This window comes from Portunus trituberculatus, chromosome 50 (genome assembly GCF_017591435.1).
Source record: "Portunus trituberculatus isolate SZX2019 chromosome 50, ASM1759143v1, whole genome shotgun sequence".
In the NCBI taxonomy this organism is placed as follows: Eukaryota; Metazoa; Arthropoda; class Malacostraca; order Decapoda; family Portunidae; genus Portunus; species Portunus trituberculatus.
Genome location: NC_059304.1, coordinates 27,345,974 through 27,370,973, shown reverse-complemented (window position 1 = coordinate 27,370,973; position 25,000 = coordinate 27,345,974). Strand labels below are relative to the sequence as shown.

Sequence of the window (25,000 nt, the reverse complement as noted above, 5' to 3'; positions counted from 1 at the left end):
TAGTAGTAGTAGTAGTAGTAGTAGTAGTAGTAGTAGCTATCAGTAATTGTAAAAATAGTAGTAGTAGTAGTAGTAGTAGTAGTAGTAGTAGTAGTAGTAGTAGTAGTAGTAGTAGTAGTAGTAGTAGTAGTACTAGTAGTAGTAATTATTGTAGTATTTGTATTAGTAGTATTAGTAGTAGTAATAGTAGTAGTAGTAGTATTAGTAGTAGTAGTAGTAGTAGTAGTAGTAGTAGTAGTAGTAGTAGTTAGTAGTAGTAGTTAGTCGTAGTAGTAATAGTAATAGTGGTAGTAGTAGTAGTAGTAGTAGTAGTAGTAGTAGTAGTAGTAGTAGCAGCAGCAGCAGCTTCTGCTCTCTCTCTCTCTCTCTCTCTCTCTCTCTCTCTCTCTCTCTCTCTCTCTCTCTCTCTCTCTCTCTCTCTCTCTCTCTCTCTCTCACACACACACACACACACACACACACACACACACACACACACACACACACACACACACACACACACACACACACACACACACACACACACACACACACACACACACACACACACACACATGAACACACACACACACACACACACACATATATATATATATATATATATATATATATATATATATATATATATATATATATATATATATATATATATATATATATATATATATATATATCACCGACCATCAGGTGGTTGTAGGACATCACGTCGACGCGATAATATATACGTATATATTTCGGTCAAAACCTATTGACAAGAAACACCACGATAAAAAAAACAATACAATAAACTTTTTTCTTCTGGCAAGGATGAAGGTGAAATAATTAAAACCCCTCGACGGGTCGAATCCTTATATTACACCCACATTCCCACCACATGAGAACGGCTGTGATATAGGTACGTATATGCTACATTATGCGGGACTAAATACATTATGCGACACTAAATACGACAAATAGCATGCGGGTAAATACGTATACGTCTGACGGACGATGAACTTACGTGTTCGGGTCTACGGCACGTTACATAGGAGATGACGATGTTAATGTGTATTCTGTAATAGCTTACTATGGACTGCGCAATGGTGAGGGCACAGCATGAGGCAGTGACCTCACTCGCTGACCTCACCGCTCACCCTGGAGTTCTCTATCTATGGGACAGGAGTCAGCACTTTCTACCTTGTAAACAACTTATAATCTCTCCTTTCATCTCTCTCTCTCTCTCTTTCTCTCTCTCTCTCTCTCTCTCTCTCTCTCTCTCTCTCTCTCTCTCTCTCTGCCAGGCAGGCGATAACACTCCCCCTGTCGAGGCACTTGAACCTCAAAACCATGTTCATGGGGCGTCACTAGTAGATTGGTTTGGTGACATAATGGCCCGCAGCTGTTTCTGTCTTAACCTCTTATTAAGGGATGGTGAGGTGTCTCCAAGGTGAGTTCTTTCTAGTCCGTAAGGAGCATCAGTGGGCCTCGTTGATCTCACTTGGATATGTCTATTTAATGTATTTCTTGTAAAATGTAATAGGCGGGAATGAAATTCTAGGCAGCCATCAATACCACACAACACCTTTCGGGGACATGTCGCGATCCAAGTATTCTGATCGAAGCATGACAAACACCGTCGCTCTCGTCGCATTAGTGAGAGGCGATCATTTGTGTTCATCTCATTGAAGCACCTGCAAGTCTCCATGGGATGGTGTTCCTGACATAACAAGCACTGTATATGACTTCTGTTCGTCACCTTTGATATTGCGGTCATCAATCCCATAGTCTTTTTACTTAGTAAGGGCTTATACGGTGGGTTAGCATGTTGTCCACTTGTATTTTCTATCTGTTCTCCATCCTTTTCTGCCTTTATGAGCATGTTTTTTTTGTGAACGTTAACAACCACTCGACATCACATGAGGTGCCACTGTTAAGTTCCTCATCTCTATATGATTCATCCACGTAATCATCTCTCAGTTTTCCTTTAAACCTTCCTGTTATGACACATGGATTCATATGTTTCAATTTGTTTTAGTTCTCCCATAATCTTCAAGTTTCTCACGCTGGTGCTCAAGGCATCCGCGAAAAGGCGCAGGCCTTTGATATCACTCATTCTCACGCTTGGTCCCCACAGACTCCTTTTTTTATATATATATATTTTTTTATACAATGTGGGCTTTTCACGGGAATTTATGGGCTAAAGGGGATACTTTTGGGGGTACCTGCTATCTCAAAGTCCACCCGCTAGGAAACCGTTGCCCTGAGTGAGGAAGCCCAACCCGCACTCAGACCATGGACAGGATTCGAACCCGTGCGCTTGGAGACCCCTCAGTTCCCAAAGCACGCATGGTTCCATTGTACCACGGCGGCCCCTTGATCAAGTGTTGAATGTATGTACGTTTGTTACCATGTCTGACCTCCAGCAGGTCCCAAGCTTCTTTATATCCTTTCTTGGGATCCTCTAGTTCCTGACAGCCGCACAACTCTTGTTTTGCTGGGCCAGAATAGGCTGTGATCAGATATCCCAACTTCTGGTGTTCCGAGATCCCATCCTCTCGAACGTGACTTTGGAATGCACGTTTGAATACCCAGTAGTCTGCACACGAGCCCTCGTTGAACGTGGGCAGTGGATTCTGAGAGAGTTTGAAGGTGGATAGTAACTCCTTCACCCATTCCTCATTCCTAGATGTGACAGTTAGTTCCTGGTTTCCAGATGGTTTCGACGACCTGGTCGAATTATTATCGCCGCTAGCCTGTCTGTTTGCTGACAGTGTAGTCAGGTTGGTCAGGCGCATACAGACTCTGGCAGTATTCTCATGCTCCCCCTGGTGAGACAATTCCGGATCTGACACTGACTCGACTGACAAGCTTTCCGTACGTCCAAGAGTACGTGCTGAGCCAGCAGGAGGAGGGGTTTCTTGAGTAGCAGTAGCCCAAAATGACATCACTTGACAGGTCGTACGGACTTGGGCAGCATTCTCACACTCCCCCTGGTGGGACTGTCCCAGTTCAGACACTGAGAAGACGGACAAGTTTCCTCCACGCCCAGAAGTCGTTTCTGATGCAGTAATAGGAGAGGTTCCTTTAGCAGCCAAAGTCGACATCACTCTACCATCTCCTGTGCTCTTTACTGCACGTAGCTGATTTACACTTTAGGTGAAGCTTCTTACCACGATCAACATGTGTGTAAACATTTGTTGCATTTGTTGACTGTGTTCAAACAGCTGCTGCGTGATGTCCAGATTCTCATGCATCATCGTGGTATTCGAATTTGTTTCATTCTGCCATGGTTGCGTGACTGTATGTGGCAGTCCTTCAACTCTGCTCTCTGTTGACTCCAGGCCTTCCTCCATCACTGGCTGCAGGCCTATTTCCTCAGCAACGATATCTGTTAGCTCCACCTCAGGTGAGCTGTCCTTCTTTGATTTGTTTTCCTCCATGAGTACTTGGAAGGTAGTGCTGTCGCTAGGTGATAACGATGGCGTCTATAGGCTTCCTTCACGCTTACTATGAGTGTCGTCAAGATTTACACACCATACGTGTGTCAGCAGAGGAAACACACCATACGTGTCAACAGAAGGTTACACACCATATGTGTCAGCAAAAGGATACACACCATACGTGTGTCAGCAGGAGGTTACACACCATATGTGTGTCAGCAAAAGGTTACACACCATACGTGTGTCAGCAAAAGGTTACACACTAACGTGTGTCAGCAGATGTCACACACCACGCGTGTGTCAACAATAGGTTACACACCATATGTGTGTCAACAGAAGGGTACACACCACCATATGTGTGTCAGCTCTCTCTCTCTCTCTCTCTCTCTCTCTCTCTCTCTCTCTCTCTCTCTCTCTCTTTTTTTTTATTTATACCAATTTACATAGATATACAGAGTTTTGTACATTATACATTACATACTTAGTACAATATTAGGCTAAAGAAGTCACAGTTAATGCCTTCTATCCGAAAGCCTGCCTCTGTCTGTCTGTCCGTAGCAGCCACTCATTCACTGTACACTTGAACTGCTGCGTGGACCAGCAGCCCTCTACACTCGCTTGCACAGCAACAAAAGCGTTCCACAAGCCGATATACGTGTTGAGGAACTGCCTTTGTTGGTGCCACGTTCTGCACCTGGGCTGGAGCAGCTCCCCAGGGGCACGGATGACGGTTCTGGTGGCAATCTCGGCCTGTCGGGCAGGCTGCTGGAGTTCATGCAGGTGAGCCACCCTCTGCTGCTGCACCTTGAACATGACGGTGAGGCCCGCCACGTCCCGCCGGTGTTGGAGGGTGTGCAGTGTAGGGTGGAAGCCGAGCTCACTCTCCCTGATGAGCCTCGCCGCTCGATCCTGGACCTTGTCCAGGAGAGCGAGATGTTTGCTGGCCGCGCCGCCCCAGGCAAGGCAGGCGTATTCCAAGGAGGAGCGGACCTGCGACTTGTAGAGCAACTCCAGTCCTTTGGCGTCTAGAAGGTAGGAGATTCTCCTCAGGGATGCCAGCTTCCCTGAGGCCTCTCTGGCTAGTCGCTCCAAGTGGGTCCTGAAAGTTAACTTACGGTCGTAAGTTACCCCCAGCACCTCCACCTCCTCCCGCGGCGTCAGTGTCTCCCCGTTGAAGGCGAGGCGCAGGGCTTCACTCGTCCTGGTGATGCTTAGCAGCTGGGTTTTGTGAGCAGCAAACTTAACTTGCCACTTCCTTCCCCAGGCTGCGATGCGGCTCAAGGTGGCGTTGATGTCACAGGTGGCTGCAGCTTTCTCCTCCAGTCCGTAGCTGTGGGATAGTGTTATATCATCTGCAAACGCCTTCGCTGCAGGAACGAGGTGTAGCAGATCATTGATATACACATTCCACAGCAAAGGGCCGAGGCAGCTCCTTGAGGAACGCCTGCCCTTATGGGCTGTGGTTTTGATTCCGCCCATTGATAATTACTTTGAGGTGCCTGGCTCTCAAGTAATTTTCTAGGAGCTGGAGGAGTGCTCCGTCCACGCCTACAGCGCGGAGCTTGGTGATGAGCGCTGCATGCCAAACTCTGTCAAACGCAGCTTCGATATCAAGAGCCACTACTGCTGTGGCCTTGCCTCGGTCCAGGGCCTCACTCCACTTCGTGGAGAGGAGCAGGTGCAGGTCTGCCGCCGACCTCCCTTGCCTGAACCCAAACTGCCTGTTGCTCAGCAGGTGGTGGCGCTCGAGATGCTGCGTCACTCGTGAGGCCACAATTGTTTCCAGCACTTTGCTCAGCACAGGCAGCAAGGACACGGGTCTGTAATTTTTTTGCCTCTGCCTTGGAGTTCTTCTTGTGAAGAGGCACCACACTGCTTCCTTTCCACATTTCAGGCCATGTGGAGGTGGCGAGGCAGTGATTGAAGAGGGGAAGTGAGTGGGCGCGCCAGCTCAGCAGCACACTGGCGTAGAACGCGCGGGCTGATGTCCTGAGGCCCCACAGCTTTGTTCTCGTCCAAATTTTCGAGAATCGCTCGCACTTCCACTTCACTTGTTATCACTTTCACTAGTGTCTCTTTCACTATTTGAGGCAGCAGCGGAGAGGGTCTTTCGGGGTCGGGGATGCACATCTTTTCAGCGAAGTGCTTGGCCAGGAGGTCTGCCTTGTCACTTGCACTGTGGGCGAAGCTGCCGTCTGCCTGGTGGAGTGCAGGGACGGAGGTGCCCCGCGACTCACCCTGCTTGTCTTTGACAAGGCTCCACCACTGCTTGCAGCCAACCTGGCCTCCCCTTAGTTTGTTTTTCAGGTTTGCCCTCCACTGCTCTATAGCCCATGCTTGCGTGGCATTCATATGCCTTGTTGCCGCTCGGTGCCTCAGTCTGTTTCTGGCCGTCGGGTGCCTCTTGAGAGCACGCCAGGCTTTGTATTTGGCATCTGATGCGGCAACGCAAGCAGGACCAAACCAAGGCTGATCTGATGCCTTTGTTTTATGGACCGAGTGCGGCACCCAGCAGACCTGCATGTTGTGAAGCAGCTCGGTGAGCTGCCTCACCTGCTGGTTGGCGTCGCCACGCAGCACTCCTCCCCACTCTGTAGTCCTCAGTGCAGCACGAAAGGCATCCCAGTCGGCAGCCTCCCAGCTCCAGAGGGTTCGTTCGAAGCTCTCCTCACGTGGTGTCTTGAACTGTACTCTGGTGAATACAGCCACGTGGTCTGAGGTCCCTACAAAGTCGAGTGGGAAGCACTGTACTGTGTGGGAAGGAAGATCCGTCACCACCGGGTCCAGGGATGACCCAGATTTGTGCGTGGGGAAGGTGACGTAGTTGTGCATGTCATGCACAACCAGTAGTGAGTTAAAGGCGTCCCTGACTGTGTGCTGGTTTAGGTCGCCAATCACTATTACACTGTCACACTGACTGGCAGTCATCAAAGAGTCCAGGTTTAATGTTAGGTAGTCCAGCAACACTGTTCCCTGTGATGGAGGCCGATAGCAACCCACGCACAATAGGCCCTTCCCATTGCTGTCGATTATTTTCAATGTCAAGAGCTCAAGTTCCCCAGGTATGGGTGTGGGTGGCTCTACTACTTGAGCATTCACAGTCTCCTTAAAGCAGAATGCCACACCCCCGCCTTGTGTAGAACGGTCTTTTCTAATCCATGGTGAGTACCCTTTGATACGGGCATAATTGCTTGGCACCTTGGCATCTAAAAAAGTTTCGCACACAAACACTAAATCTATATTTTTCTTAATAATAACACTGTGAGTGAGCTCCCCAATGTTTGTGTGAAAGCCCCTCACATTGGCCGACACTATCTTTAGTTCACTGTTGGCCGGCTTGTAGCATCGCCGAGTAGTGGTGGGGCGCTGCTCCATACTGTACGCCATATGGGTAAGGGGCGAGGGACCAGGGGGGCCGAGAAGCTGGCGGTCCTGCAGGAGTCACCAGTGGGGGCGCGGCCAGCCTCTGGTGTGAAGCAGGCTGGTGAAGTTGCCAAGTAACGTTTCTCAGCGCGAGTAACGTCTCCTGGCCACTCTGTTTCACTGCCTGCACCAGCTCCTGTTGTCTCTCGTCGGCAGCCCTCACACGACAATCCAAAGCTGAGTGGAAGCGACCTTGGCAGTATTCACACACCTTTTTAGGACGCTGCTGCGGTGTGTAACGCGGACTACTGCTGTTCTGAGGTCGTCCTTGCTGTGGTAGTGGTAATGGTGTTGCTTCTGATTGTGAGTTCCCTCGTCTCACTGTTTTCTTTCTTCTGGGTGGTCGGTGTTGCCCTCCTGCCTGACCTCCTTCAGATCTGTTGCCGTTTGTTTGCGTTCGTCGCCTCGGCACCCCTGTTGATGTCTCAGGCTGAGATGATGGTGGGGGAGCAAGTGACCGCCCTTCCTCTCTTTCCTCCGCTGATACGAGCGAGGGGTGAGGTGAAGGTGTGGGAGGGACTTGGGATGGCGCCTGACCTCTTTCCTCCGGTAATTCAGGTGAAGGATGAGGTGTGGATGGAGAAGGAATACCTGTGGTGAGTACTCCTACTTGTCCCTGCTCCACCACATTTACAGGTGCCGGGTTAGGTGTGGAAGGATGCTGGAGGTTGATTGATGTAGGGATAGAGACGTACTTTCTTGCGTGTCCGCGGGGATAACGGATACAGCCTCATCAGGAAGTTTGTGAGGTCTTGCTGTACATGCCACTGACCTCTGGTGCAGGTCCTCGCTTGCATGAGTAGCCAAGAGGGTGTCCACTATGGATAATGCTTCCACTAGCACACATCTTTTCTCGGCCAGGCCTACAGTTACGGATCTGTAGCTCGTTAGCTGGCTCTTTGTCGTGGCTAACTCACTACGAAGCTTTCTTAATTGTTTTATCAGCTCCTCCTTCGGTAGGGTATCGAGGCCGTCCTCCGGCTGCTCCTCAACCAGATCCGTGGGCGGGATATAGGGAAGAGTCGAGGAAGAGGAATTTTCTTGTGAGTTATCCACAAAAAAAGTGACAGGGTCAGTAATCCCCGCCCGGGCGCGGAGCTGACCTGTGTCGCCGCACCTAAACTCAGCCGCGCCGGCCAGGCAGTGGACGTGGCAGAGATTAGTGCAGGGTTCTGTGGTGCACTGGTGGTCTGTTGTCGGTGACGCCTTTCGGCCACAGACTGCACACCAATGGTTTGGTCTGTACCCGCAGAGACCTTTGGGTCTTTCTATTCGGCGTTCATAGCATTCCAACACCATATCTGTAAGTGTGTGGGATGCGGGCATCGGAGAGAGAGGTGGAACGTAGTACGTAGATTGCGTGGGGAAGGTTTGGCAGAGTGAATATCCTTTAATGAGCGTGGGTGCAGCTGGTCTTAATTCCCGAGGGATTTCCGCCCCAGTAGTAGGCAGGTGGGGTGAGGTCAGGTCAGGTCGACTGGCTTCCTACTGCACCGCTTGTCCTGCTGCACTTTTCACTATTCTGTAATTTCACTGCACTACACTGCACTTAAGTCACTTCACTTCACTGCACTGCACTGCACTGTAAATCACTTTCCTTGTTTGCTGTACACTTCCTACGTTGCTTACTTCAGGTGAGGCGGACACGAAGACACACTGTAGGAGCGACCAAGGACACGTCCTCTCCCCACGATGACCTCTCTCTCTCTCTCTCTCTCTCTCTCTCTCTCTCTCTCTCTCTCTCTCTCTCTCTCTCTCTCTCTCTCTCTCTCTCTCTCTCTTACATTTAGCTAGGAGTGGAGTTGTCTTGAGTAGTGTGGGTGGATTGTCCTACGTGAGGGCGGTTCTACCAAGACAACTTTCTCTCCTCACTCCCGTGTAGAATTACTTGTTATTATCTCTTAGGACAAGGAGGAGGAGGTGACGAGTAACCTTTCCCAATCTAAGAGGTTAAGATTGTGGTGGAGACCTAGGGAAGCAGCTTCTGTCTGTTTTTTAAGAGTTTGAAAAGAACCTGGTCGCGCCTTGCTAGTGCGGCGGTGTATACCGGTTGGCCGCACTCCTGGGACGAGCTGTCCTGTAGGCTAGCGGGCGTGACAATATATATATATATATATATATATATATATATATATATATATATATATATATATATATATATATATATATATATATACAGAGAGAGAGAGAGAGAGAGAGAGAGAGAGAGAGAGAGAGAGAGAGAGAGAGAGAGAGAGAGAGAGAGAGAGAGAGAGAGAGAGAGAGAGAGAGAGAGAGAGAGAGAGAGAGAGAGAGAGAGAGAGAGAGAGAGAGAGAGAGAGAGAGAGAGAGAGAGAGAGAGAGAGAGAGAGAGAGAGAGAGAGAGAGAGAGAGAGAGAGAGAGAGAGAGAGAGAGAGAGAGAGAGAGAGAGAGAGAGAGAGAGATTTGAAAGAGTTCTTTTCCCTCATTGGAATTTCTTGGATAAACATGATTAGTAAATTAATACACAAGAAGTTAAGTCCTCTCCTATCCCTTTTCCTCCTCCTCCTCCTCCTCGTCCTTCTCCTTCTCCTCTTCCTCTTCTTCCTTCTTCCCCTTCATGCGGTGCCTAACATCAAAACTAAAACCTCCTTCCCCTTCTTCTCTTAGCCATCATCATATAAAACTTGTCAATAGGGAGCGAAGAGTGGAGAGCGTGAGCGAGGAGCAGGAAGTGGGGAACAGAGAGTGGAGAGTGCAAGTGGACAGAGAGAGTGCAATCGGAGGAGTGAGCAGAGAGTGAGAAAAAAAGAGCACGAACGGAAGTGTGGACGGGAGGGGATAGATAGTTTGGGGGAAAGAAGGGTATAGTATTTGGAGGGGAGAAGAGCAGGGGGGAAAAGATTGGTGAAAGGAAATATAGTCTTAGAATAATAGTTGACGGGCAAACCGTCTTGCTCTTTCATATTTGTATTTTGATGTTATGTATTATGATTTATCGCTCTGTTGCTTAATGGATTATGATGCAGCTGTTTGAATAGGAGTGCTAGTAGCTATTTGGAGTTTTCATGTGAATGAGTATACTGCTTGTGGTTCTGGGTTATTAAGTATTTTTATTGTCTTTCTGAACCATGAGTGATTATTATTGTTATTTAGGTTTTCTCTTATTAGGGTTGTGTATATTGTGTCTTGAAGTGTTGATTCTAGTTTTTCTTTTGTTTTCGAAGCTTGTTTGTATAGTGTTGTGTTTATAGGTTTTGTGTTGGTAATTTCATGAAGTTCTTGGGAAGTGTAGGTGTAGGGATATCTGTCATTGAGTGCGAATCTCAAAGCTTTGTTTTGCGTTGTTTGTAGTTTTGATAGCGCTTTTCTTGAAAGTGGTAGTATTGGGTATGCAGGGTAGACTAGGATGGGTAGTACACATGTCTTAACTAAATGAAGTTTTAGTTTTGTGTCAAGTTTTTCGAATCTTTTGATTGTTTGTAGTGCTAATTCAGCTTTTTCTTGTTTTGAATTATTTGTTTGTTGTATCCTCTGTTGTTAATATGAAGTCCGAGTATGTTTGCTGTTTGGGCGTATGGAATTATGTTGTTGTTAACTGATACTTGTATAGTTTTATGTATGGCGATGGGTAAAATTGTGAATTTATTTGTATTTGTTTGTATTTTCCAGATGTTTTCAAAATTGTTAATTTTCATTATTTCTGTTTCTACCTTTTTTGTTAGATATTTCTTGTTTTTTCCTGGTTGGCATATGACTTGTGTGATGTCATCTGCGTATGCAATATTAGTACAGTGTGGGCCGGGTTCCGGAATGTCGGCAGTATATATGTTGAAAAGTGTTGGGGATAAGTTGCTTCCTTGTGGTACGCCGCTTAATAATGGGAATGGTTGTCCTTCAAGTGTGGAAAGAATTATTTTTCCTGATCTGTTGTCTAGGAATGAGCTTAATAGTTTGATGTATATAGGGTGGAAATGTTGTTTTGTTAGTTTGTATTTTAATCCGTTATGCCAGACTTTATCAAATGCTTTTGAGATGTCTCTTGTAACAATTGTGCAGATCTTATTTTGTGTGAGAGAGTTTGCTACTGTTTCTGTTAAAGTTGCTATAGCTGTGTTAGTGGATCTGTGTTGTCGAAAGCCATGTTGTGAAGTAGGTAAAAGGTTATGGTATTCTAAATGTGATTTAAGTCTGTTATTGATTATTTTTTCAAATAATTTTCCTGGGACCTCTAATAGTGAGATTGGTCGGTAGTTTGAAGGATCTGTTGGTGATTTCTTAGGTTTAGGTATTAGTTTTATATTGGAGTGTTTATATAAATCAGGAAAGTAACCCATTGATAAGGAGATATTAAATAGTTCTGATAACTTTTTTATTGTTACTGCTGGTAGGTTTAAGAGAATAGTTTTATTTATTTTTGAGTGTCCCGGTGTATTGTTCTTTAGAGTTTTTATTGTGTTTTGTAGTGTTTCTGGGGTGATTTCTTGTACTAGTGGGTCAGCATGGTTTAAACGTGATAGGTCTCCATTAGGATAAGGTGTGAATAGTTCTTGTTCAGTATTTATGTAGGTATTGATTGTTATGTCTGTGTTTTGGTTGAATTTTAAATTTTCTTCTGGAGTTATTCTGAATGTTTTACTCCATATGTCTCTAAAAATTATTTCTTTTTCTGCCTCATCGTAAACTTTTTTTGTTATTGTGTATTATATATGGTGTATATGGAATGTGATTTCCTTTGTATTTCTTTATATGCTTCCAGAATGACTTGGGTTCCTTAATTAGATATGTCAGTCTTTTTATTTTGTTTTCCCAGTTTTTGTTTTGTTGGCTGTAGCATTCTTCCTTTATAGCTCTTTGTAATATTTTTAGAGTTCTGTATTTGTGAGCAGTCCACCCGTATTGGTTACATGTGTTTATTAAATTTTTCGCCCAGAATTGTAGGTTTTTTATTGTATTATTTATTATTGACTTTTGTTCTGTTTTTTTGTGTTGTATTTGGTATATGGTTGTGCATCGCTTTCGTGATAACCTTAGTCCAGGTTATTAGAGTTTGGTTTATTTCTTGTGTAGACATGTTTGGATTTGTGTTTAATGAGTTAGTGTTTTCCCAGATCTCTTGTTTGAATTTGTCCCAGTCTGCAAGTTTAAAATTGGGTATTGGCTTGATATGTGATTTTATGGCTTGGGTGGTGATAGTTATAATAATAGGAAGATGATCAGAGGATGTGATGGGGCCTTGTTTTATTTCTAGGTTGTGGAATACTTTGTTGTTCCCGAGAATAATATCTGGTGTGGTGGAGCTTGTTTGGCTTATGAAAGTCGGGAAATGTGGACCAAGGTGAACGATTTTATTATAATCTATAAGGTTTTTTATAGCTTTTCCTACGTTGTTTGAATTGTTGTAGTTTAAGATGGGATGGTGCGCATTTAGATCGCCTATTATGTAAGAAGGTGTGTTTTGTGATGCTATTCTATGGAAGTCAGGAAAAGGAAGGAAAGGTCTCCGAGGTGGAAGGTATGTGGTAGCTATATTGATTGTTCCAGTGTTGGTGATTATTGATACCTGTAGAATGTCTGTGTCAAAATTGTCCGTTATTTTGTGTTTTAGGGAGGTTTTTATTAGTAGTGCTGATCCATCTTGTAGTTCGTTGGACGTATTGATTGTGTAAGTTGTATAACCTGAAATTTTTATAGTGTCGTTGTTTTTTAACCCAGTGCTGTTGAGTAAAATTATGTGTGGATTGTGTTGGAGGTATGTGTTAGTAAGTGTGACTCTATTTGTCTTCCATGAGTGTACGTTGTGTTGCATGATGTTGATAGTGTCCATATTGTGGTGTATTATGGAATGGATGTGGACTATGAATATTTTAGTATTTGAGTGCTGAGTGGGTGCTTAGTTAGAGAGAGTTTTGCCTTTTGTGCTGTTTACGTCCTTTTGCAGGTGGAGTTTTTTCTTGGTGAAGTCCATTACGTATTTTCCTGAATATTGAGTCTTCTTCTGTTGTCCATACATCAGTGAGATCAATATCGTTGGTTTTTAGCAAGTGATATATTTCCTCTTCATCGTACGCTGTTGAGGTGAATATGAATTTATACTTCCCTTGTTCTATGCCTTCTATGATGTATTTATGGTATAGAGTTCCTTTTGGCCATCCAGTGCTCTTTTTTGTTATAATATGTAGTCCTATGCCTTTTCCACTTATTTTTGTTGGCTTTGTAACTTCATGTTCCTTTCTTCTTCGACTTCTACTTCTTCTAATTCTTCTTCCTCATCAGTAGGGTTGTCTTCTTCTTGTACATTTAGTTTTACTTGTGCTGGTGCTGACGCTGCCAGGCTTAGGATTTCTTTTGACGGTGGGTTTTTTGGCATGATTATTTGAGGTATGTTGTTTAATTTAAATACTTTATTGAGTTCATCGTGGTATGTTCCTGGATTTGCAAGATTGATAATGTGGGAGTGAATGATGCATGTAAGAATGGTTGATGCTGTATCTTTCTTGAACATGTCGGGTGCAGAAAGAAGTGTATTGTTACTGCTGTTGGTTTTTACAGCTTGACTATAGTTAACAATGTTTTTCTTTTGTTTCCTTTTGGTTTCTTTGATTTCTTTTCTTTTGGGACATTTATTGGCCAGAGTTCTGTGAGGTCCTGAGCAGTTTAGGCATTTTTTCACGTCTGTGTTGCAGTTTTTCCAGGTGTGTTCTTTACTGCCGCATTCAGAACACAATGTATGGTCTTTCGGGTGGGGGCAATTGTTAGTTGTGTGGTCTTCCAGGGCGTAGCAGCGCATGCATGTATTGATAGGGATAAATTCATCTATTTTGATGTTATGCGAAGGGATGCTCATGTGAAAAGCTAGTAGTCCTTTGTCAGTGGCAGTCTTTGCTGTTCCTGTTTCTTTTAAACATATTTTAAGTATTTTTGTTCTCGGGATCCTGAACACGCTTTCTATACCACCAGTCATCCAGTTATTATTCTTTAGTAGTTCTTCTTTGATATCGGTCTCGGTGTGTGAGAGAATGAAATCGTCTACGTTGAAAAGTATGATGGTTCTTTTTGCACGAAGCTCTGGTGGTATAGTGTTCATTCGTATGACATTGCTAATTGCATGTAGTTATTGAGAAGTGTAGGTGTAGGGATATCTGTCATTGATTGCGAATGTCAATACTTTGTTTTGCTTGTTTGTAATTTTGATAATGCTTTTTTTATGAAAGTGGTAGTATTGAGTATGCAGGGTAGGTTAAGATGGGTAGTACACATGTTTTAATTGTTTGTAGTCCTAATTCAGCTTTTTTCTCGTTATGAATTACATACTTGGTTTTTATATCCTTGGTTGTTTATATGGAATCCAAGTATGTTTGCTGTTTGGGCGTATGGAAGTATGTGATTTTTGATTGATACAGGTATAGTTTTATGTATGGCTTTAGGTAAAATGGCGAATTTGTTAATATTTGATTGTATCTTCCAGTTGTTCTGAAAGTTGTTAATTTTCTTTATTTGTTTCTATCTTTTTAGTGAGATATTTCTTGTTTTTTTTTCTGGTTGGCTTATGATTTATGTAATGTCGTCTGCGCATGCGATATTTGTACAGTGTGGACCAGGTTCTGGAATGTCGGCAGTGTATATATTGAAAAGTGTTGGGAATAAGTTGCGTCCCTGCAGTAAGCTGCTTAAAAGTGGGAATGGAAGTCCTTCGAGTGTGGAGAGAATTATTCTTCCTGATCTGTTCTCTAGGAATGAGCTTAATAGTTTGATGTATATAGGGTGGAGATGTTGTTTTGTTAATTTGATTTCAATCCGTTATGCCAAACTTTATCAAAAATATTTTAAATATCTCTTGTAACAATTACGCAAATTTTATTTTGTGTAAGAGAGTTTAATAATGTTTCTGTTAATGTTGCTATAGCTGTGTTTGTGGATCTGTGTTGTCGGAAGCCGTGTTATGAGGTAGGTATAAGGTAATGCCGTTCTAAATGTGATATAAGTCTGTTACTCGTTATTTTTTTAAATATTTTTCCTGGGATTTCTAATAATGAGATAGGTTTGTAGTTCGAGGGATCTGTTGGTGATTTGTTAGATTTGGGGATTAATTTTATTTTAGTGTTTGTATAAATCTGGAAAATAATCCATTGATAGGGAGATGATGACTTTTTTTATTGTTATTGCTGGTAAGTTTAAGAGAATAAATTTGTTTATTTTTTAGTGTCCTGGTGTGTTATTTCTTAGAGATTTTATTGTGGTTTGCAGTGTTTCTGGGATGATTTCTGTTACTAGTGGATTGACATGACTTAAGCGTGTTAAGTCTCTATTAGGATTTGGCGCAAATTGTTCTTGGTGTGTATGTATGTAGGTATTGATTGTTATGTCTGTGTTTTGGTTGACCTTTAAATTTTGTTTTGGAGATATTTTGGAATGTTTGGCTCTATATGTCTGAATTTATTTTTATTTTTCTGTCTCATCGTAAACTTTGTTGTTGTCGTACATTATGTATGGTGTATTTGAAGTGTGATTTCCTTTGTATTTTTTTTTTTTTATTATTTCAGATTGACTTGGGTTCCTTAAATAGATATAATAATATTTTTTTTCACAGTTTTTGTTATGTTGTATGTAACATTCTTTTTTAATAGCTCTTTGTATTATTTTTTTAGTTTTATATTTGTGAGTGGTTTACCCGTATTGGTTACAAGTGTTTATTAAATTTTGCTCCCAGAATTGTAGTTTTTTTTTTTATTGTATTACTTATTACTCTTTTTTTGTGTGTGTGTGTGTGTTGGGTATATGGTCTTGCATTGCTGTAGTGATAACGTTAGTCCAGGTTATTAAAGTCTGGTTTATTTTTTGTGTAGATATACTCAGATTTGTGTTTAAGGAATTAGTATGTTCCCAAATTTCTTGTTTAAATTTGTCCCAGTCGGCAAGTTTAAAATTAGGTATTGGTTGGGCGTGTAATTTTATAGCTTGGGTGCTGATATTTATAATAATGGGGAGATGATCAGAGGTTGTGAGGGGGCCTTGTTTTATTTCTCGATTATGGAATACTTTTTTGTTCCCGAGAATAATATCTGGTGTGTTGGAGCTTGTTTGCTTTATGAAAGTTGGAAAATGTAGGCCGAGGTGACTGAATTTATTATGATCGATAAGTTTTTTAATAGCATTTCTTACGTTTTTTTAATTGTTGTAGTTCAGAATAGGGTGGTGTGAATTTAGATCCCCTATTATGTAAGTAGGTGCGTTCTGTGGTGCTATTCTGTGGAAGTCTTGGAAAGGAAGGAAAGGTCTCCGGGATGGAAGGTATGTGGTAGCTATGTTGATTATTTCTGTGTTGGTGGTTATTGTTGCTTGTAAAATATCAGTGTCAAAACTGCCTGCTATTCTGTGTTTTGGTGTGATTTTTATTAATAGTGCTGATCCATTTTGTAGTTCTTTGGATGTATTTATTATGTAAGTTGTATAGCCTGAGATTTGTATTATTCCGTTGTTTTTTATCCCAGTGCTGTTGCGTAAGATTATGTGTAGATTGTGCTGTAGGTATGTGTAGGTAAGTGTAACTCTGTCTTCCAAGTGTGTACGTTGTGTTGTGTGATGTTAATATGTGTCCATGTTGAAAGTGTTTCTTGGAGTGGATGTGGACTATGTGTGTGTTAGTGTGTGTGTGTGTGTGTGTGTGTGTGTGTGTGTGTGTGTGTGTGTGTGTGTGTGTGTGTGTGTGTGTGTGTGTATTGAGTGATGTGTTTAGTTAGGAGTTTTGTCTTTTGTGCTGTTTACGTCCTTTGGTAGGTCGAGTTTTTTTTCCTGATAAAGCCCATTACGTATTTTCCTAAAGATTGAGTCGTCTTCTGCTACCCAAGCTTCGGTGAGATCTATAAGGTCGTTCTTTAACAGGTGGTATATTTCTTCCTCATCGTACGCTGTTGAAGTGAATATGAATTTGTACTTCTCTACTTTTATGCCTTCTATGATTTGTTTGTGGTCGAGAGTTCCTTTCGGCCACCCAATGCTCTTTTTTGTTATTATTTGTAGCCCTATGCCTTTCCCACTTATTTTTATTGGTTTTGCAGCTTTCTGGTTCCTTTCTTCTTCGACCTCTACTTCTTCCATTTCTTCTTCCTGATCGTTAGATTGATCTTCTCCTTGTTCATTTAGTTTTGCTGGTGATGGTGCTGACGCTGCCAGGCTTAGGATTTCTTTTGATGATGGTTTTTTTTTGGCATGATTATTTGTGGTATATTGTTTAGTTTCAATACTCTATTTAGTTCGTCATTTTAAGTGCGAGGATTTGCAAGGTTGAAGATGTGGGAGTGAATAATGCACCTAAGAATGATTGACGCTGTATCTTTCTTAAACATTTCAGATACTAGGGGGAGAGTATTAATTATTATTGTTATTAGTTTTCACAGCTTGACTAATTACCAATGTTTTTTTTTCTTTTGTTTTCTTTTGGTTTCTTTGACTTCTTTCCTTTTTTGGGCATTCATTGGCCAAAGTTCTCTGAACTCCTGAACAATTAAGACATTTCTTTAGTGTCTGAGTTACTGTTTTTCCAGGTATCTTCTTTACTACAGCATTCAGAATACACTGTATGATCTTTTGGAAGGGGACAATTCTTGGTTTTGTGGTCCTCCAGGGCGTAGCAACGCATGCATGTAAGGATAGGTATAAATTCGTCTATCTTGATGTTATGTGAAGGGATGATCATGTGGAAAACTAACAGTCCTTTGTTCGTGGCCGTCTTTGCTGTATCTGTTTCTTTAAGACATATTTTGAGGATTCTTGTTCTCGGGATCCTAAACACGCTTTCTATGCCACCAATTATCCAGTTATTTTTGCTTTGCAGTTTTTCTTTGATTTCGGACTCGGAGTGTGAGAGAATGAGATCGTCTACGTTGAAGAATATGATGGTTCTTTGTATAGAGTATGGATGTTGCACGTAAATCCTAAATAAATCCTACAAGGGGGCCGAGGCCCGACACAACAACCCAGCTAAGAAAGAACATTGCAAGAAGCCTACACCTATGTAAGGCAATATGTTGGCCCTTTTGCTAACAATTGTCGAAACCAACATGTCCCGCGCCTACATCTGTCCAAGTCTTTGGTCGACCCTTCCCTATGATTGGCTGCACGCAGATGTGTTCTCCCATCGCTTCATACATGGGAGCGCTTGCATGTCTAGGTTTTGTATGTTGAGGTTTGGTTCCAATTTTTTTATGTAAAGGGCTTTTATGATGGGGAGGAGTCTAATGTCTTTACAGCTCCTAATTACTTCTGTGTTTTCTTGTATGTATTGTCTTGTTAGTGCGGTCTTATGTCGTATTTTTAAGTGGTTCTTGGAAGAGCCTGATGTGAGGTGGTAGCTAAGTCTTCTGGAAATCACACCGTCGTCATGCCAATATACGTTGATTGAAGGGTTGCACAGTTTCCTTAGGTGGAAGTGAACCTATATACAACATGAGACTGCTGCGTTTTTTCCTTTTCTTGTTTTGGGTTGTCTCGAAGTAGGAGGTGGCTGTTTCTTTTTTTTTTTTTTTTTACTTTTGTAATTGATGGTGAGGATTAATTTCTTCTCAGGGTTTGTTGGTGTTATATTTTTCTTGACAATTTGCCGTATTATTCTTTCGTCCTCTTTGTAACTTGGAGGCAAAAGACTGCATCAAGATATCCTACAAGGCACACTTCTTGACAAGTTATAAAGAGGACGAACGAATTTTTTGTTAATACGGCCAATCGTCAAAAAAAAAATGTAACACCAACAAGCCACGAGAAGAAAGGGGTTTATGAAGAAACGAATCAAATAGCTTCAACCATTATTATTTTAATCAAAAACACAATTCTACCATCTAAAAGAGAGATGGACTGCGATAGATAAAGACAAACAAATAAAAAAGAATTTAGACACCATTTAAAGAAATTATAGACCAACATAGCAGCACCACTCTCAAAACTAATCAGAAGAAACTGGCTAACGTAAATGGTGGAGGAATTAGGCACCTGAGACCAAGTTAGGGAAACATCAACCTTACTGAGAAAATACTCACTCCAGACCAAAAGGAGTTGCTGAACTTCGGCCTTAACTGCCACATCTTCTACAAATTAAACAAACTCCAAAAGAGAGCATTGTGGAATACTCATCGATGACATATACTCTCTAGCCAAGAAACAAGAGGTCACCGTAAAACCAACTTTTAAACAAGAAATCATCGCAGACTCATGAAAAAAAATTAGAGGTGGCCTTAACAGCAACATTATCAAAGCAAGAGACATACAAGCAAAAAAGGAACTAAAAGCAGATCCCAGCATTACCATCAAGAAAGCTGAGAAGACTACTGCCTACGTACTCATGGATAACATCGAGTATCTTAACAAGATCGACACCATTTTAGCAGACGAATCGAAAATCACAAAAATTAACAACTAGACTGAAACCCTCAAGAAGAAGCTGAATAAAATCATCAACAAAAACAACAACACAAGCAAAAACATCAAGTTCAGCAAAATTAGCAAAGTATGGAATGAGTAACTGTTATGGTACAGTAAAAACTCACAAACAAGCTCAGACCCATCATATCACAAATCGCTACTCCTACCTATAACATTGTAAAGAAGCTATGCAAGATACTTACACCATACGTCCCCCGCAACATACAGCCTGACCTCCGTCACAGATTTCTTGGATACCCTGAAAACCAACAACGCTAAAGGAACTATCGCTTCACTGGATGTCGAGTCACTCTTCACTAATGTTCTTGTCGACCGCACCATCAACTACATTATCGACAGTCAGAGGTAGTCCTGGCTAGTTTTGCACCCTGGCCGAACAATCCATTGGCGCCTCACCCCTCCACCCCTCTTCCCCTTATAATATCATGGTGGATCATCGAATCGTGATTGACTTAACATTTATGTTATTTTTCTGGAGCTCTCGCCTCTTGCACCCCAGCCATAAGCTATTTCTAGAGCCTGCACCTGTGTACCGGGGCTTTCCTTCTTGGTAGAGAGTCCGTGCATGTGTATTGCCTTTTGTACTCCTTACTATACTTCCTTTTCGGCCTTAGCATCCCCCGTTGGGTGAAGGTGAATCCTGTGGCTTGCTCAAGGGGGGCCATTAGAGGGTTGCTTTAAGCCCACCGGCCAGGTTAGAGCAAGGTGCGGTGCAGGGACGCTACGGCGTTTTTTTAGCAACCGGGTATCCAAACTGCTCTGCTTAGGCAGGCTTTTTGAATTTACTGTCTTAGCTGTGTTGTGTGTTGGGCTTCGGGCCCCTTTTAGGAATCATTGTTTTTGTATTGCTGGTGTAATCTAGGCATATGTTGTAGCCATGCCTAGGGTAAAATAAAGCCCTCTGGGGCTACCAAGATTCAACTATTGAGAACCCCATCCAAAAAACTAATATATGCAACCAGGATTATCCCAACACCTGATGCGTATATCGTACTTACCAGAACACAAACCTACTGCCAGATCACAAAACATAACACTGCTCAACAACCTACCTTCCAAGCAAAAAGCAAAACTCTAGACAAAGACACTCACATCAAAATTCAGACAAGCTTAACCCACGCGCACTATCTGAAATCCATTAACCCGGGCAGTTTTAGCGCTGAGCTTAACAAACTCTATAAAGCCAATAATCTCCCGACTATAAATGTACCAGAGGACCCACTGTCTGGTGCAATTTTAAATTTAATGACACAAAACATCCCTTCCAAAAAAAAATGCCATTCACAACCAAGCACCACACTTGTAATCTCCCATCTCAACCAAGCACAGGAACCCAAAAAAATATCTCAGAGACAAATGACACCAACAACAATCTTAAACAACACCCAGACTAAGGAAATGCCCCAATTGGAAAAAAAATTCTGGCATCCAACTTGGGATGCAAATTATAATAGAGAAAAGCGAGGGATGGCCAAAAGACACATTCAGTTTTAACTAGTTAAAATCTGAGTTAGACAGCGTAAGATTCAAATGAAGATTCACTAACAATACATATAAGGAACTAGAAATTTACAGCCACCTCACAAACAACGATACTGACCTCGCTAACTGTTGGTGCATAATGGATGACACTCTCTTTAACAAAATCCAACAAAATGAGGAAAAAACACCACTCCCATGTAAATCAATAAAAACCCGTCACAGATACTCCTTTAAGTAGATAAAACTAATAATAAAACTACTGTCAAACACCCTTAACACAACAGCACATACAACTTCTCACAACATGGCACTCGCTTAAACACCACACCTACTAAACATCGTACAACATAATGTTCAACGCCGGAATAACAAAAAAAGCACCCTCAGTAACATAGACAGATAAATTCACCCATATGTAATACTTCTCAACAGTCACGGGATGAAAAAAAACAAAAATATAAAAATATTGAACTACACTATTTGCCTCACTAATTCCAGCGATAAACTGCATCATGATTCTGCTGTACTTGTTGAACATAACCTAAAACACAAAATAAAAGATTATTACAATACTGACATACAAATTACAACAGAAACAAGTACAGGCCCAATAAACATCGCCATATACCTTCCACCTCGAAGAACTTATCTACCAATCACAAACTTTCATGCAATAGCATCCCAGTCAATCCCTACATCATTGGGGACCTGAACGAACACACATCACCACAATTTAACACAATAGAAAGAATAATAACGTAGGCAAAGCTCTAATAATCAATCTATCATGGGGGGAAGGCATACGCCGAGGTGACGCGTCACCTCGCCTATCCTATTTCTTTGGATGTTTATAGCGTCTGTGCTTCGCTTATTTTGTTTTCCCAGTTAATTGTGTTCTGTCTTTTTTTTTTTTTTTGCATTCTTTTACAATGGTGTGTTTTATGGTTTTATAAGTGATATATTTAGTATAGGTCCATCCTGATTTTAAACTATATTTCATTAATCGTTTCGCCCACAATTGTAGTTCTTTTATACGTTGATTGTATATAGGTTTCTCTGTTGTTTTCTGTGTCCTTTTTGGAATATGCTTTTCCATAGTTAAGGTTATTGCAGTCATCCACTCTTTCATTGAGTTTTCCAAGGGAGGTTGGTTTATGTAAAGATGTAAACTTATATATTTTTTTTTTTTTGTTTTAGGTCTTCTAATGGGATGTGAAGTTATGATTATGGGTATGTAGTCTGAATCAGTTGTTGGTCCAGGTTGAAGAAGTATATTGTGGTATGTTTCATTGTTAGTTAGTATTATGTCTAGGGTGGATAAGGCATTGTGAGATATGTATGTAGGGAAATTTGGGCCTATATGTGCTAATGTGGCATTATGGATCAGCATTATCAGAGTATCATTACGTCCCAAAACTCGGTCCTCTTCTGTTTCTGCTGTCTTTGCCTCCCTTTCTTTACTCTCAAGGATACCAGTGTCCCTGCCCAAGGCTGACTTAGCTGGTTAGGGTGGGGCTTAGAACCCTTCTCTGTAAAAAAGTCCACAGCCACTAACAGAGTTCAAGGTAGAGGTCGCGGTCGAGGTTTTAGGCGCGGACGAGCCTCTTGCCACGATCTCGATCCGGTTCTGCTGGAGGGTCCGACACTGCAGGCCCATACGGGTAGGCAATCCCCTCAAGTGCCTTGGCACCAGAAGGGATTGCCTACCCGTATGGCAGATGCAGGGGAAACCTTGGGAGATCCCTGTGTCTTGAAAGGGACGAGAGGATCCCCTCGCCCTATTTTTAACTTTGGGGTTGCTGTTGGGGCTGCAGATGTGGCACCTGCCCGTCGGACCATTCCTGGAGTAAACCTTCGGAGGGTTCTACGTTTAAGCTCCTGGAACGTCTGGAGCCTTTCAGAGGATCACCGACTGTCTCATCTATAGGATGAGCTCAGAAGGCTGAGGGTGGATATGGTGGGACTCTCTGAGAACAGGAGACCTGGCAGTAGTCAGACCAGTAGCAAGGGTTTTCCGTATTATTGTTCCGGCATGAGCAATAGTCACTATGTCAAGGGGGTAGCCATAGGCATCCCCAGCAGACTGCAGCCATCCGTTGCAGAAGTTACTCCAGTTGATAAGCATATAATGCGACTAAGGCTGAAGCACAGTCTAGCCTTCGTGTCTGTTGTTGTAGTATACGCTCCTACCGATATGTGTGAAACTGGAGACGTTCTACACCATTCTGGCAAAACATAAAACAACTAAAAGGTAACAAATCATATCAAACACAGTATCTAATACAAGATAACAAAGGTATATGGAAAAGAGACAAAGAATGTCTTCAGAATAGGGCCAACAGAAAATCTCTTGTTCGATCAAGACAACGATCAAATAGTTAACACTTACATCAGCAACAACATAGTAGAAATACTTCTCTACCATCAAGGAAACCCAAATAACCTAAATAATAACTACTTAACATCCCAGATTACAGTACAGAATGTAGAAAAAAATGATTATAAATCAATTAAAAAATAACGCACCAGGACACACAAAAAATAAATAAAATAATTCTACAGAATCTATCTGATGAAGTTTTATAAAATATTCGCAAAATTCTTAACATGTCACTATCTATAGGGTATTACCCAAAACAAATTCAAACACTCTATTTCCTAAACCAAACAAACCAACAACAGACCCCAACAACTATCTCACTATTTGAAGTAGGGCCTACCGGGCAAAATTTATGAAAATATCAACATGAGAGTTAGAACATTTCTAGAAAACAACAATATACTATCTGACTCACAGCATGCTTTCCGCAAACACAGATCAACAGACACAGCCCTAGCAACTATCACAGAAACCATTTCAAAAGAACTCATACAAAAAGCAATGTTGTATAGTTCTAAGAGATGTCTCCAAGGCATTTGACAAGGTATAGGTAAATGGTCTAAAATACAAATTACAACAGATACAACTTCCTAGAATAATAGAAAAGCTACTTTGTAGCTTTCTCGACAATAGATCAGCCTCTATTACACTTAATAGCTTTGAAGCCCCAGTTGTGTACCGAAAGGTAGCAGCCTACCACCTACACTTTACGCATTATATACATACGACATATGTCACCCCATCTATTACAGATGGGATAAATTTACAATACGCATATGACATTACACAAATCATGACTCAAGCAGGCAAATCAAGAAATATGCTAACACAATCCGAGTGTAGGTTGGGCTTCCTCACTCGGGGCAACATATTCCAAGCGGGTGGGCTTTGAGATAGGAGGTACCACAAAAAGTATCCCCTTTAGCCCATAAATTCCCGTGAAAAGCCCACATGGTATAAAAAAAAAAGAAGATAGACAAGAAAAAAAATGACTGAGAACAAATGGAAAATAAAATCCAACACATTCGCCACTCTTCCCATAGCTTTATTAAAGACAACTCCGGTTAACAATGAAGGAAATTTAATAACCTACTCAAATGAGGCAAGCGTACCACGATTAAAGTTCTGTCCACGTGGATACAGCAAACATGTTACACATATCAACAATGAAGCTTCCCTAGCACTCAAATTAATAAAACGATTTGAAATACTAAACACCAACATAAAAATACACTTCGTTAAAGCATGTGTCCTTCTTGTCCTAACATACCCAACCTACACACTTAATGCACTCTCAAAAAAAAGAAAAAAATGCTTTCTTTACAACGGATACAAAGCAGAGCATTTAGGTTTGCACACCAAGAGAAATATCCATATAAAAAAACGACTGAAGAACTGCACTCAACATCTAATCTGTATCCTCTCAACATCACACAGTTCATAAAAGAAGAAACAACATTAAACAAAAAAAATTGAGAACATCTTTGAGGATACAACATACATTAAAGCAATAGATGGTTACGAACACGGACCTGAACACAATTGGTTCAAGAAACCCATAAAGTATCTTAACAAAATTAGCCCATACCCCATGTTTACAAAATAGCACACTCACTAGGAATGCCTACCTTGGAGACATATGGCAGAACATACATCGCACCAACCTCACGTGAAATAATAATATAGCAACTAACAAACAAGGCACATGGATGGTTTCCTCTCTCCTCTGCTCTGCACCCTCACTTGTTGGGAGGGGGGGATGTATGGTTTCTCTAACGGTTGTGTAGATCATGGAGGCTCCTATTACCACTTTCCGTCTCCGGTAAGGCGTGGAGTACACCGGCTCTGTCCGCAGACACCCAGAAGCATAGAGAGGTTGAGGGGAAACAATACATTCATTCG

General features: G+C 42.0%; 1 protein-coding gene across 1 annotated transcript in view; it reads left to right on the top strand.

Annotated features, from left to right (window-relative positions):
* Positions 1-25,000, top strand: part of LOC123499935 — a 133,768-nt gene that overhangs the window by 13,606 nt on the left and 95,162 nt on the right. Inside the window, exon 3 of the mRNA XM_045248466.1 lies at positions 2,607-2,620. Coding sequence (XP_045104401.1) covers positions 2,607-2,620 — 14 coding nt within the window. The remainder of the gene's footprint in view (positions 1-2,606; positions 2,621-25,000) is intronic.